This window comes from Phaethon aethereus (genome assembly GCF_964289735.1).
Source record: "Phaethon aethereus genome assembly, chromosome: 3".
In the NCBI taxonomy this organism is placed as follows: domain Eukaryota; kingdom Metazoa; phylum Chordata; class Aves; order Phaethontiformes; family Phaethontidae; genus Phaethon; species Phaethon aethereus.
In genome coordinates this window covers 64106686-64120156 of record NC_138576.1, presented here as the reverse complement: position 1 = coordinate 64120156, position 13471 = coordinate 64106686, and the positions used below count along the sequence as shown (strand labels likewise).

Below are 13471 nucleotides of genomic sequence, written 5' to 3'. Positions count from 1 at the left end.
TGTGACTTTTATAATATTGTGTTCTTGCCCTTTTTATTAAGACAGGTGCCTGTACCAGACAAGGATACAACATATTGGTGCCAAATGTTTAAGATTCCTGTACAACATGAAAAGCATCATGTGACAAAGGTGAGTGACTCTGACTAAGCAAATTTAGAGGAGCTCAGATAACGATTACTCTTCAAATCAATTCTTGCACTTTCAGAGTTTTTTTCACTATTTACTGGAGTGAACACAAGACCTCTTGTCTGTCTTCACAAACATGGGTGAAGTGTGTGTGGATGTGTGCCCAAGACCTGATTTTGGTGCGCCCTGACAACCGGCACATGCAGTGACAGAGCCCCTTTCTTTCTCTTCTCCAACGTCCTCTCTGCCTTAAGAAAATGAGGTTGAAAATTATTTCTGTCTGTAAATATTTCTGGCAAAGACTGAGTAAAATTGTCTGAAAGCATGTTCCATCAAGTTTCTACTTTTATTTAGGAATTTAATGAATTTCTTTTAACAGAGAGTAATTTTAGATCAAAAAACAATTACATGAAGTTTGTTCAAATAAAGGGCCAGGTTCTTATTTGATTGCCGTCACCTCTCTTGTGAGGAGCACAGTGGAGTTATGACACATTACATCATGTGACCACACTCTGTTATCTTTGGTTGTGTAAAAGCCAAATATTATGAAAAAGAGACAGATGTTGTAGTTTATTTAAAAATTAATGAAAACGTGTAAACATCCACACAAGGTTCAGCGAGATCCAAGGTGATTTCAAAACCCACATGCATAAACGTGTTTTCCTATAACACATTTTCTAACTTTTCTTTCAGTTTGGAACTGAAAACTTAAGGGTGCTGGGGGAAAGATGGTCCTCACATTCCTTCCCAGGAGCAATATACTGAAGACCTGCTGAAAGAACAGCTTCTTATTATTGTTCTAAACTGCTTAAGATAGCACAGTGAGGTAGCTCTGGCCCTCATTTTTATCTTTCTTTGAACCCATGAATGCTTTTAAGTATACAATTCTATTCCATTTTTTGGATTATTGTCAGTCATATTTTTCCAATGCATTCAGTAAGACTGAAATTTTAAATTCTCTCAGAGAACTTAAAACGTGGTCTCCAGTGTATGTCTGAGAAATACCTATAGTTATTCTGAAATATCGTGAGTTACCACACTTTATCAGAATGAAGAATCGCAAGGTCCAAACTTCTGCCTTCAGATACTTGATCTTTAATCATATTTGAAATTTGTGACAGCTACTTTCACGGATTTGTATAAAAAGCAGGATTTGCTTGTAATAGAGTATATATGTCAGGATTCCTAGGTTTCTGTTTTCAAGTGAGAGAGCTTCAAAATGGTAGTATCAGAATCATACTTTCCATGTCAAGTTTGGTGGAAGTTGCAGATACACGCTATTCTGCTCAAAAGTTCTCTGAAACTGTTGTTTAAATTTTCTGATTTATTTTTTAAATGTTTTGCCTGACTGCACATACAGTTACTAATTTTTTTAAAAAAATTGTGGTGGTTGAAGTATATGTATAAAGAATATTATAATTTTAGAAATCACATTATGAAATCAGCAATGTATTTGTTTTTTATAAAGTCAAAAATTAAGAGTAGAACCCTCAGCGATTTTCTGCCTCCAGAAAAGCAAACAAATTTAATCTTGCCACTTTAAAAATGCTTAGAAAGAGAAAAATTATTACAGAAAGAGAGAAGAATTATGTAGGAACACTCCCTTAGCATTTCTTTCCAGGGGCAGAACTTAGATTTTCCTATGTGTGACTTTTGTGGAGGACACATAGAGGGTTGTCGTGGAATTGTATCTATGCACTCTTGCAAACTGATTCAACATTTCCTAAAACCTACTGACACACAAAAGATGGGGCTTATGGCTACTCAGGAGGATATTAGCTATGCAAACAAAGATTGGATTTCACAAAAGGGAGGACAGATGACTTATTTGGCCTGATCAAACTGTTCGTGTTAGTTAAATACTTACGTAGATGTTGATTCTGGATTCCTTCTGCAGCACCATTATCATACAAACCTACACATCTCATTTTTACAGACAGAAAAACAAATTAGAAAATGGTACAAATTCATCTCTGATATAATTTGGTCTACTTAAGTAGTGTACATGGAGCTGACTTGGGCCATTTCTATCCTCCTGTATGATTTTGTGGAACACTGAAGTGCGGTTCGGTTCTTGTTGGACAATGCGTGCCATCAACACTGTGGAAGTGTGTGCTTAGTGATGCGTATGTGTAAATCTGCTGGTGGTCCGGAGTCTCAAGTAGGTGCAACAGCCACAATAAGAATTTTTTTCATACTGTTCAGCTGTTATCTGTCATTCCTTTCTTCTTGAAAATTGCTCTAAGCATTTTGTAATAATGTATTTTTAAAAATATCAGTTTCATCAGGAAAGCACAATATTTTAATGAAGGAAACTGTCTGAGAAAAAATTAGACCCATTAAACATAGAGGCCAAGACATTTAATCATCTTTGGTTAACAAATGCCAGATTCTGAATCCAGATTCCAAAATAAAAAGGATTTTTTTTAATTCCATTGACCGTGCAATATTTTAAAATATTTAAAAAAAAAGACTACCTGTATGCTGTCAGGCAGAACATATTCAAAGCATTTACAAATATATTTCGTAAATGGAATCTAGTGGTGCAACAGCTGGATAAGTAATAATACTTGGTCTTCGGATGTGCTGGGTAAGTGATAACACTTGGTCTTAGGGTGCACCTACAGTAGTGTTTTAGTTTGGATGAGAAGCATGCTTTTGAAGCAAATCTTCAAGTTATTCTTGCTGACTTCGGTGTGGTTACTGCCATGGAGCAGTCATGGAGCTCATGAACTGAATCCCTTTGGGTGAAGCTCAAGAGGAGCGTGTGCGCCAGGAGCACAACAGAAGTCCCTCAGGTGGAAATGGGCCGTTAGTCCATGGGAGCAGACCGGCACTTGTGCAAATAAAACATTCCTAATGCTGGATAGTGCGGATGTCAGGACCACATCCTTTTCCTCTTTTGTGCTTTTTTTTTCCTCATGGAAAAAAGGCCTCCGAAACTGAAAGACTCCCTGGACGATGAGAAGCTGTTTTGCAGATGTCCCAATATACTGCCTTTGCCTTCCGGCTAGCTCAGGCACAGTCCTCCACCTGATTGCTCGCATGAGCAAAGCTGTTGATTTTAAGTGAATCAAAGGGCTTTTTTGGGTAGTGATTGCGAGGCCTGGGTTCTTCTGTTAGCACAAGGTAAAGAAACAACTCGCATAAGAGATCTCAAAATCAGTCGAAGGTAAATTATGTAACATCTTATGTCTTTTCTTTCTTTTTACATAATATTCATGCTACTTTCCAGGAACCTCAGGTAATGAGAAACAGCATATTTTCATTGACTGTTCTTGATCAAGCTGCACTACGTGACATGTGAATTGTGTAAGAGATAAGACTGTAATCTTGTATTCATCTCATAGGTAGAGTAAGGACATAGATAAGTAATTTCTCCTACACTTACCACTGGAGAACAGAGCTCCACTGCAGTGACGGGGCACTCAGCCAGGGTTAGGAGTTCTCTGTTTTATCTTCCTTTGTTTCATATCTCTTGCAACTTCTTCCCTAGGGAAGAGATTGTGTCTTTCCTACATGTCTCTACAATGCCTTCTGTTAGGAGATCTTCTCTGATGCCTCTGGGAACTTCTGGAGAAATAACTCATAATAACTTTATGCCTGCTAAGGAATAAAACAAAATAAAATGATTTCTCAATAGCTAGGCATAATAGTTATAAGATAGTGCCAACACCAGGCACCAAGCTGGTTTTGTGGCCGACGGAGCACATCGCTCCTCAGCTTCAAGCAGCCTACCTGGCTGCGTGGTGGCTGCTTGAAAATGTGTTAAACTTCTACAGTTTTTCGTTCCCATGTGTTTTTTGTTAGCAGAACCAATTATCAGGTTAATAGGTCGATTTTGAAAATAACAATAGGCAGACGAGATGAAGGGGATTACTTGGGGGTAGTAGCAGGCAACCATCTGTCTTCAAGCCAGTGGCTTGCAGGACGGCTCCACAGCGGTCCGGGAGCAGCGGACCCCGGCTGCTCCTGGCGTGGGAGCGCACGCGTTCGCCTGTCTGCGAAATCCTCCTGCAGCTACGCCTGCGCTGGCCTGGTTTGCTGCTTGGAGCTTCGGGCTGCGGTGTGTGCCTCAGGCTTGCCACCCTGCAGGGATTTTTACTTTTCTCACATACCGAAGTTAGCCGGGAGCTTTCTCAGAAGTAGCTTTCTTAGAAAAAAAGCATTCCATTTGTTAGCCCAGACTTTCCGGACATGGGTTTAAGGTTATTTCTTGCTAGGGTTTTTGCAGTGCTCTGTAAATATCGTTATTTTCACTGGTCCTGAATATGCCTCTTAATCTCAATCCTTAAAGACAGTTCTCTGGTTTCACTGACTGCACCTGGGGAAGGACCTCCGCTCCGGCAGGACCTCTCGGAGGGAGGGAGGGACCCGCTGGTAGAGCAGGCACACAGGCATGTCCATGCACAGACCCTTTCAAGAAAAGGTTTCTGTCTGCCCGCTGAAGCCACGCGGAGGGCAGCTCCTCGGGTGTGGAGAGCCCTTACCGGCGGAGTCACTGCGTGCCGGGGCTGGGAGCGGGGGCTTGCGGAGCAGGAGGTGCTTGCCCAGAGGAGCATGCACTGAAAAGGGGAGTCTGTGCAGCACCCTCCCTCTTGTACACCCCCCCCCCCCCTTTTTTAAAAGTCTCTTTCTTATTGCTCTTTCAGTTTAAAAAAAGAATTATTCAGTGGCAGCACGCTGGAGCTTCTGAGATCCTTTAATTCTTGTACCGTCAAGATGTCTAATTTTCATGATTTTTGACGTACGTGGATATGTGTGTGCTGACACGTCTCTCTACTTTGGTAGCTTGTAAGACTATTTGTGATTGGTTTTTCCACCTGTTTGCTGAATTTATTTTTTGCTTACCATGAGCTGGCATCACACAGATGTTTACCAACGGCATAAAAGTGAAAATTCATTTAATAAGAAATACTTCCCAGTATTTCAGTAAATACAGCTTTTGCTTTATGTTCAAACCTTGATTTTTACTGTTCTTTCTACTCGTGGTTCTACAGATACAGCTTTTTATTACTGTCTTTAGCTTTCAATACTCCATGTCTTCTATTTGTTTAATTTAATTGTATTGCTTATTAATGTAACTGCATCTGCGAAAGATTCATTGCTTTGGCTTTACATTAAATGCAGGTCTCCCATGTGCTTCACTGTTTTTTTTCCACTGCAATTAAAAAACCTTGCGATACCGTATTTCCTCTACTGTCTCTAGATTTTCTGTGAATTCTCTATACCTGTGGTCTCCCACTGACAAATTTTTTAATGCTTTGTGTAAACTTCTGAAAATTTACCATATTTACTGGTGAAGGAATGGTATGTATACTCTACGTGCCAGATGCACCATAATCAATTTGTGTGAAGCTTTTCAGCTTCATTGTATAGCGTGTCCGTGCTAGTTTCAACGCTCTGTAAATTTTCCATCTTTATTTTCTTAATTTCTTTGAAATATACCGTGTTTTCCCTAGGGAAAGTAGCTCCCTGTGCTTCAGTAGTAATAATCTCATAGGCAAAAATAAGTTGGACATCGAATTTCACTGTTAAGAGTAGGAAAAACAGTTTATGTAAAAAAAAAAAATACAGTTGGGTAGTAGGGTCATTTAGCTGTATCTACATGTCTTTTCTCTAAGAACTACTCATTTTCCTATAGTTCCAAACTTTCTGGATTTTTTTGAAACTAGTATAGCCAGAGAAGTACTGGCAGAAAGGCTGTGATGTGGCTGTGCTCAAGAGCATAAAATACTTCAGATTCTGTAAGAGAACTTTTTTAATGGGACACTCACTTTTAGAGGGCATTTGGTGTTGGAAAGGAGGGGAGTAGGTTGCATTTTGTAAGTTCTCAAAAGTTTGGATGCCTGTATAAAGCACTCCTTTTCTGTGCATTATTTGAACCTGCTTATGAGAGTGGAGCGAGCAGGTTTAGCACTGCTGAAATGAGGAAGCCTCATGCTGGGGACCAGGCTATGTGGTCAAAATTCAGTATCTCTTAAGTACACCTCATGCATACTAAATTACACTCAGGCAACATACTAAAGACAGTACTATTTCCAACCATGAAGATGGGCTTCCTCTCACCTAACTTGACTTATCTGCAGGTCTGAGCCAGCTGCTTAAATGACCTTACAGTGGCAAAAATAGCCATTTGCATCATCCCAGAGGAGGTGTCTGAAATACATGAGCTCAAGCATCCCCTGTATGGTTCAGACTCCCTCTCCGTCGACTGAAGAGAAAACCCAGACAACCTGCCTGTATTAGCTATGTAGCTCTCAGATGGATGAATGTGGGGACACGTGTCCTACCAAAATGTTCAGGGGACAGAAGAGATTGTGATAGGAGCAAAAATTGCAAAAAACACTTTTTCTTTTCAATTTTCCTTCAGGAAAAATGGATTTTTCTCAACCATAACCCTAAGTAATTTTTTGGCACTGAACTTAGGATGTGACTAGTGAAAACAGACCAAGCATATCACCAGAAAAAACTTATTTAGCATTAACTGAGAAGTGTTACATTGGATATATTTTTATATAAGCACCAAAGTTTTCCATTGTTGATCCCCTTAGAAAAGGGAGCCTCTTTTCAGTTAAACAAAGGCCTGTATTAGAGCACACCAGCAGCTGCTAGTTAATCTCCATGTTCAGTTTCAGAGCAATCTCTGATAAGGAAGTAGAAACTCCAAAAAAACTTGTTGCCAAGGGTAGCTCTGCTTTTTGACAGCGGAATGCTTTAGTAATACCAAAGACCCCAGTGTGAAAATACAAAGGGACTCCAGTTTAAGAGACTGATTGATTGAAAGCCAGAAGGGCAGCTTGTAGCCTTCAGTACCTAAATGAGGACACTGATTTTTAACTTGAGTGATACCAGACAGTAACTGCTTGTTGTCCTCTGGCTTGAACTTCTGCGTTTTGCTAAATGTGATAACTCTAGCAAATTGCATCATGCAGCCTGACATAAACAAATGTTCTGTGTTTGTCCGTATGTTCCCCTGCAAAGCAATTTCAGCCTCGGTAAATCAGATTGGCGACCAGACGATCATCTTGCGCTGCAGAGCTTGCAAGCTATCTGCCCTTTCATCTGGAGGGCTGCCTCTTCAGGGCAAGCCTGAATTGGCCCATTAGGCTTTGCAGTGTTGAAGAGTCATATAACTGAACTGGCTTGAAATTAAAAGTTTCTCAAGCAACTGTCTCAGGAAATAACAGAAATACTGTCTTCCCTCATATTCTGCTGAATTATTGCATATGTAAAATTATTTCATTCTGTGATCAAAGATGAAACTGCGTATGACCACAGATTTTACTGTCACGCCAAACTTTATATTTCTTAATGGAATATATTCTTATTTTGCGGTAGTCTTCTTTCATTTCACTTTTACGTCTCTACAATAAGAACACCTAAACTATGCAGCTATTGCTGCATTATTTATTCCATAGTTGGTATGCAAAAATAATCTACTTCATTTCTGTCATCAGCAAACTTGAACATCTGGTTAATTGAATCCAGTTTCTTTGATTTTTCTTTTTTTTTAATTAAAACAACATCCATCCACTATGCCAACATGTGATTGGAAAATATGTATTTTATGTGATTTTCTGGTTAAATGGAAGTCTGAAGTTATGTAATTTCTAGTTACATATAAGTCCTAGCTGACAGGAGCCTTAACGTAAAGTATGACCAATGGTGAGCATGGAGAAGGGGAGGGTACAATTTTTGTGAAGCTCTCTTGAGTTTCACCTCCCAATTCTGAGACGATTTGTGGGGTGATCTTCAGGAGGGGATTGCTATTGATTAATCCCATTTTGCCTTGTACCACGTCTGTGTTTCTTCTTCCTCGTCATTAGCTTTGTGTATGGTTCTAGAGTAAGCCTCTGATTAGGTAGTGCACTGAAAAGGTAAGAAAATTGTGTCTAGGAATTGTCTGCAGCCAACCAATCAATACTTCTTATCATAGCAGGCAATAAAGTAATTCAGAGTAGAACCGGGCCTTCGATGAACAACTATAAAGCATCTTCTGTGCGAATACCCGAATAGCAGGTTCATAGGTAATAAAATCTGACTCTATGGGGCTTGCAGAACATGAGGTGAGTGTCTGGATGGATCACAGAACAGATCTGCCTTGCTCCTACTAGTATCTTGGCACTGCTCCTTAAGATCAACTTTCTAATTCAGACAAGTCACATAGTAGCAGCATCTTAAGGAAATGTAATTGCTCCAATGTCATTTAAACAGGGAAGAAATTTCATTTCCCATCTAACCTTTTAAAGTGTTTCTCTTCAGTACCGACCTCTGCTTCCACTTGCAATGCACAGTAGCTGCAGCTATGTCCAGAGCATAGATTCATGGATTCCCGGGGGTAAAATAGAAAGAAAGAACATTAATAACAGTGGAAAAATTGACAGAAAATAGTCAAACAATACTACTCCACCACATCCACACGTAGCATATATGGCATCAAAATCCATACAGTTGACAGCCGAACCACAGGTAGATGGTGAATAGTTTTTCTTTGCACCAAGACTGAAGTGAAGTTTTACCTGGTATGAAAATAATCTACATCTTGGATCTAACTAAAACACACAAAAACCCCACCCCAAAGCCAAAACACCCTAACCCGAGAAAACATAACTATCCAAGCAAATTATTATAAACTGCAAACTAATGCTCTTCAGTCTCCTTTCTCTATCCTCGTTTCAGTGACCTTCGCATTACTGTCTTTTAAGTTGATTGGACTGGAACTGTGTCTTTTGTTTTATGAAGTGCCAATTACAGTTTTGGTTTCTAGAGAATGAGTATAGTATAATTTTAATACAATATTCTCAAGTGACTTCAAAAGAACCGTGCCATCTGAAAATGGCCCTTGTTGCATGACTTCATGGGTGCCGTTGAGGGGTGTTGGAACCCTACACAAGGGTACCAGAATCTAGCTCAGGGTGACAAAATGTGGAAAACATAGTATCAATGTAGGCATTACCTAACTGCATTTATTTTGTAAGCGATCTCATGTTTGTATGTTAACCCTGTAAATATAAATTTTTAGAAGATTATGACCAGTGGTTCCCAAGATTTGTTCTGCTGACTTGGGAGGCTGTGTCATGTCGAAATCAGGAGCATTTTATCCCATGCTTTCCCTTCAGCAAACTTTAGGTGCCAGAGTGTCCAGGTTGGTGACCCCCACAGAAGCTCATCCGAATGCCTAAAAGGTCTTTCTTGTGTGTGTTCCCTTTTGGTAGTCCTTCAAAAAATTCAGCGTTTCCTTGTCATTTTTACATATTTTACACATGTGTCATTTTACACACACTGTTTTACACAGTGCGTGTAAAACAAGAAACGGAGACACTGTAAATTCTCACGCACTTTGTCTTTGGGCAAAGCTGCGCATTCACTCTGAAGCAGGAGGAGAACAAGTATAATGTTATTAAGCTACATGATGGAAGGCAACAATTTGCAGCTGTACAACAGAATTAAAACCTCTCCCATTGCCATCTCAAAGAGATAGATAGACATCGCTGTGCCTGAATGGTGATTTCATGAACAAAAGGGAGTACCTTCACTGACTTTATTATTTATACTATTCAAATTCTATGTTCCTCTTGAATAAATATAAACTCTTTATAGGCTACCCATTTTGGCTTTAGATCTGAAACACGTTTGGTTACATATTACTTTATTGTGATATGGTTTTCACAAGAAAGTAATGATGTTGCTGATTAATTGTTGATTAATTCTGCTTGGTGTGTATCAACTGTGCTGAGAGACTACGGCCGTACCGAATACCGCAACCACTCTGCCGGTGTTTCTGCCGCTTAGGAGCGCAGTGAGTGCATTGCCAGGTAGCGTAACTGAATGAAACATGTTTTTTCTTGACCTGAGCTTTTTATCCGATAGCTCCTCAGGGTTATACATTTTAACTGTTACTAAATGCGTTATCTTAAATCTTCAGACATACCTCAGGCAGAAACAATGTTTTATGCATATTTCTTTGAGGTATACTTCTTTTGGGTTTAGTCTAAATTACTGCATGCCTTTAAAGTCTGAAGCTCCTTATGAGTGGCGGAGTTCTAGGCGATTAATTAGCAATAAGGACTGAGGAATGGACTTGATGACAGAGAAAACAAGAAGCCCTAAACCCACCTCTATTTTTCATTCTAAAATGTTTGGTTTTATTGGTTAAAATATTTAAGTTGTTCTGCACACTGACCTATAGAAATTCTGGACATACACTGTAATTATTAGCATTTCTTTAATTATAGTATGTGGGGATGGATGGCTTTGTGTGAATGTAGATTCGTAGCCTTCTCTCCAAGCTAACAGTGCATCATCAATAACTTTTACCTGAAAGTACATATTCTTCTCTAATAAAAATTCTGCAGCTTAAAACAGAGGTATGGTAATTACTTCTTAATGTGGTATACCAATAAGAGCCTTCATTGAACAAGAGTATCACTGAGTAAACAAATCCTTTCTTCTCTACACCAAGAACAGGAAATATCTGTGCTTTGAATAACGTTGTCCATTCATGTGGTACGGACTTTTTCTCCACAGTGATGTTAGAATTTTTGTTACACGTTTTAAAGTATACTCAAAACCAGTTAAGCCCAAATGCCAACAATATAACTTAAATAAATAAACAAACAAGTCAGCACTGTTATTTCAGCTTGGGATTATGTCCTGTGTTTGAATCTCGTTTTGGAAAAAACCTTCCACACATATTAAGGACTGATTGTGCAAATTTAAATGCCTTAAGTTGTATGGAACCTATATTCTTGGGAAATTTTCCATCCTCCAAGGAAACCTTACCTAATCACATTATGAGGTTGGGAGTGGAGATGGTTGCTGTTGCCTGGGTCTTTTTCTCATCTCCCTCTCTTTTGTATTAAAATACAAGCAGCGAGATATGTCACTAACTACACACTTTGTATTTTCCTCCAGCTTCAAGATGTGAAAAATGTGTATGAAAATAATTTGGATGAACATTTTTATGTTTGAAGGACAGTCGAGTTAAGCAGTAACGCTCCCTGTTGTCCATGGATGACTGTCAGTGAACCAGAAACAGCTGCTCTGCTCTGCCCCCTGCGATTCTCCCCAAAATAGACACCTTTTTGAGCAAGCAGCACAGTATAAACTGAGAAGCACTTGGGACCTATAGCAATTTAAAGGGCTTTGTTAGTAATGAAGACTGAATTTAGGGTATGGATTGTACAGTGAGAAAACCAGAACTGGACACCTCGCTGTGTACGTGCAACTGATGCGGCTGATCTCAGGGAAGAGTAGAGCAGCTCGTCCATGCTAGGCTGCAGCCAGTTGGGCATTGGAGGGATCTCTTTCAGCCCTAAATATTCTGTGGCATCAATTTAATGCTTTCTGACAGATGGGGTGGTGGGGAGGGTGCAGGGGGGTGCTCCCTGCCTGACCCCGGGATGCCTGAACTGCAGCAGATTAGTGTCCCAGACGTGACGCTGACCTAGGCAGGCTTTTCTGCTGACATGGCATAGCTCTCAGGTTGTTAGGGTTAAAATTCTGGTCTACCCTGGAGTCATGGACTTAAACATCTACCCCAGCTCAGAGGCATATTTCCAGCTCTTGTTTTTTTGCTTAGCACACCTCTGGGTTGTGTGCAAGAAGCAATGTTAGGCAGAAAACGACTAGTATTTTTCTTTCAGAATATTTAGATTAAAATAAAACCATATTATTAATAATTTTTTTTCTGGAATATGTGGAGTTTTTTTCTGAAAAAGACCCAACTGCATTAAGCCAAGTATTCTAAGTATTTGCTTTTTGGAAGAAAAATCTAAAACCTTAAAAGAGGTGTTTTAGATAAATATTTGTTCATTCCACAACTACACTTTTGAAAAGAAAAATTGAAAAAAAATTTTGATGATTCCTAATAAGAAGACATCACGTCTACCTTTGAAGACCCTTTTCTAGGTCAGACAAATATTTCAATATATGTACATTGTACACATTTGTGAGAGAAATAAAAAGACCAGAGTAATTGGGAAGAAGGTAATAGTTCTTCCCGATGATGAGTATAGAGAGCAGAGACCCTATAACTTTGTCTTCTGATACAAAAATTCTCTCAAGTAAATGCAGCCAGTACTCAGTTTCACAACCATCACTTTTTGGTCTGAGTTAATCAGGGACATGGCAAGCTCATTTAAATAAAATAACCAACCATAGACTAGAAACTCTCTTAGGTGCAGCAGTGTCAGTACAAAATCTTGTGTAAAAGATTTGCTCTCAATTTTGAGATTATAGAATAGTGTTTTTTCCCTGTGACACCACCAGCTACATACACAAAATGTTGTGTAAGGCTGTGGCCTTGTTCAAAGTCATTTATATGGTGATATACCATCCCATAATGTCTTTCAAATGTAAGATTAAGTTGAAGCTAGCTTTTGAGCCAGGAAAAATAAAATAATGTTTTTCATTGACATTTCAGTGTAGAAGCATCAAGGTCAAAAACCTGTTGCCATTTTTGTATATAAAAATAAATTCAACATTTTGTTTTCTGAAGTTCAGTAAGTTATATTTTCAAACAGGGATACTATAGGAAGACTATGGATATAGTTTACTAACTTTCATCATTTGCACAAACAAGCATGAAGAGCAAACCACGGCTGTTAACATCAAAGAAAGCAAAGCAAATAAAAAGGGAGGAAAACAAGAATAAGCAAGAAAGGCTTCCAGGTTTCGGGAGATATTTTTCCTTTGTAGGCAATCTAAGTTCTTGGGCCATTTGGGCCGTTTGCATTTTCATCCTGTTTAATACATTGTACATTAGTATCTTGACCCTGCTTATCAACAGCTTGAGAGGCAAGGCTCTAGTATGTTACAATTTTGGCATGTTTTTTTAAGAAATAAAGACACGTGGTGCATTCAGTTTGAGCAGGAGGTAAAGGGATAATAGGAAGCACAGAAGAGAGGAAGAAAAATAGAAGCTGAGTAACCCTGCGTTGGCAGATGTAAGCATTTTCTTTGTTCATGTGATGTCAGCCTGTTGAGTAGGGCTTCTGTTAAATTAACAGGTGGAAAGCACATGTCTTATCTGTATTAACTAACTTGATAATAAACCTAAAATTTATTTGTTATATTCTTTTAAAGTCAGTATTTTGAGAAGTGCTAAGAGATACAGTATGATGAAAGGAGCTCTGTGAAACCTCTCAACCTGCCTGACAAGTACAGGTCATGCTAATCTCACACCTTAACCATAACCTGCACTTTGGTTTGCAGAAGGCAGTGTCTTCATTTTGCATTTGAATGCTGTGCTTTTTAAATGCCTCCATCTTTGGAAACCCTGATTTGATGTGGTGGTGGAGTATAGGACATCTATTATCTTTTATCTCCATTAGTGGGAATC

General features: G+C 39.1%; 1 protein-coding gene across 1 annotated transcript in view; it reads left to right on the top strand.

Moving 5' to 3' along the window:
• The window catches only part of MOXD1 (monooxygenase DBH like 1), a gene marked incomplete at both ends in the record, with an annotated part of 49629 nt that overhangs the window by 13713 nt on the left and 22445 nt on the right, over positions 1-13471 (top strand). Inside the window, one exon of the mRNA XM_081997017.1 lies at positions 46-129. Within this exon, the coding sequence (XP_081853143.1) occupies positions 46-129 (84 nt within the window). The remainder of the gene's footprint in view (positions 1-45; positions 130-13471) is intronic.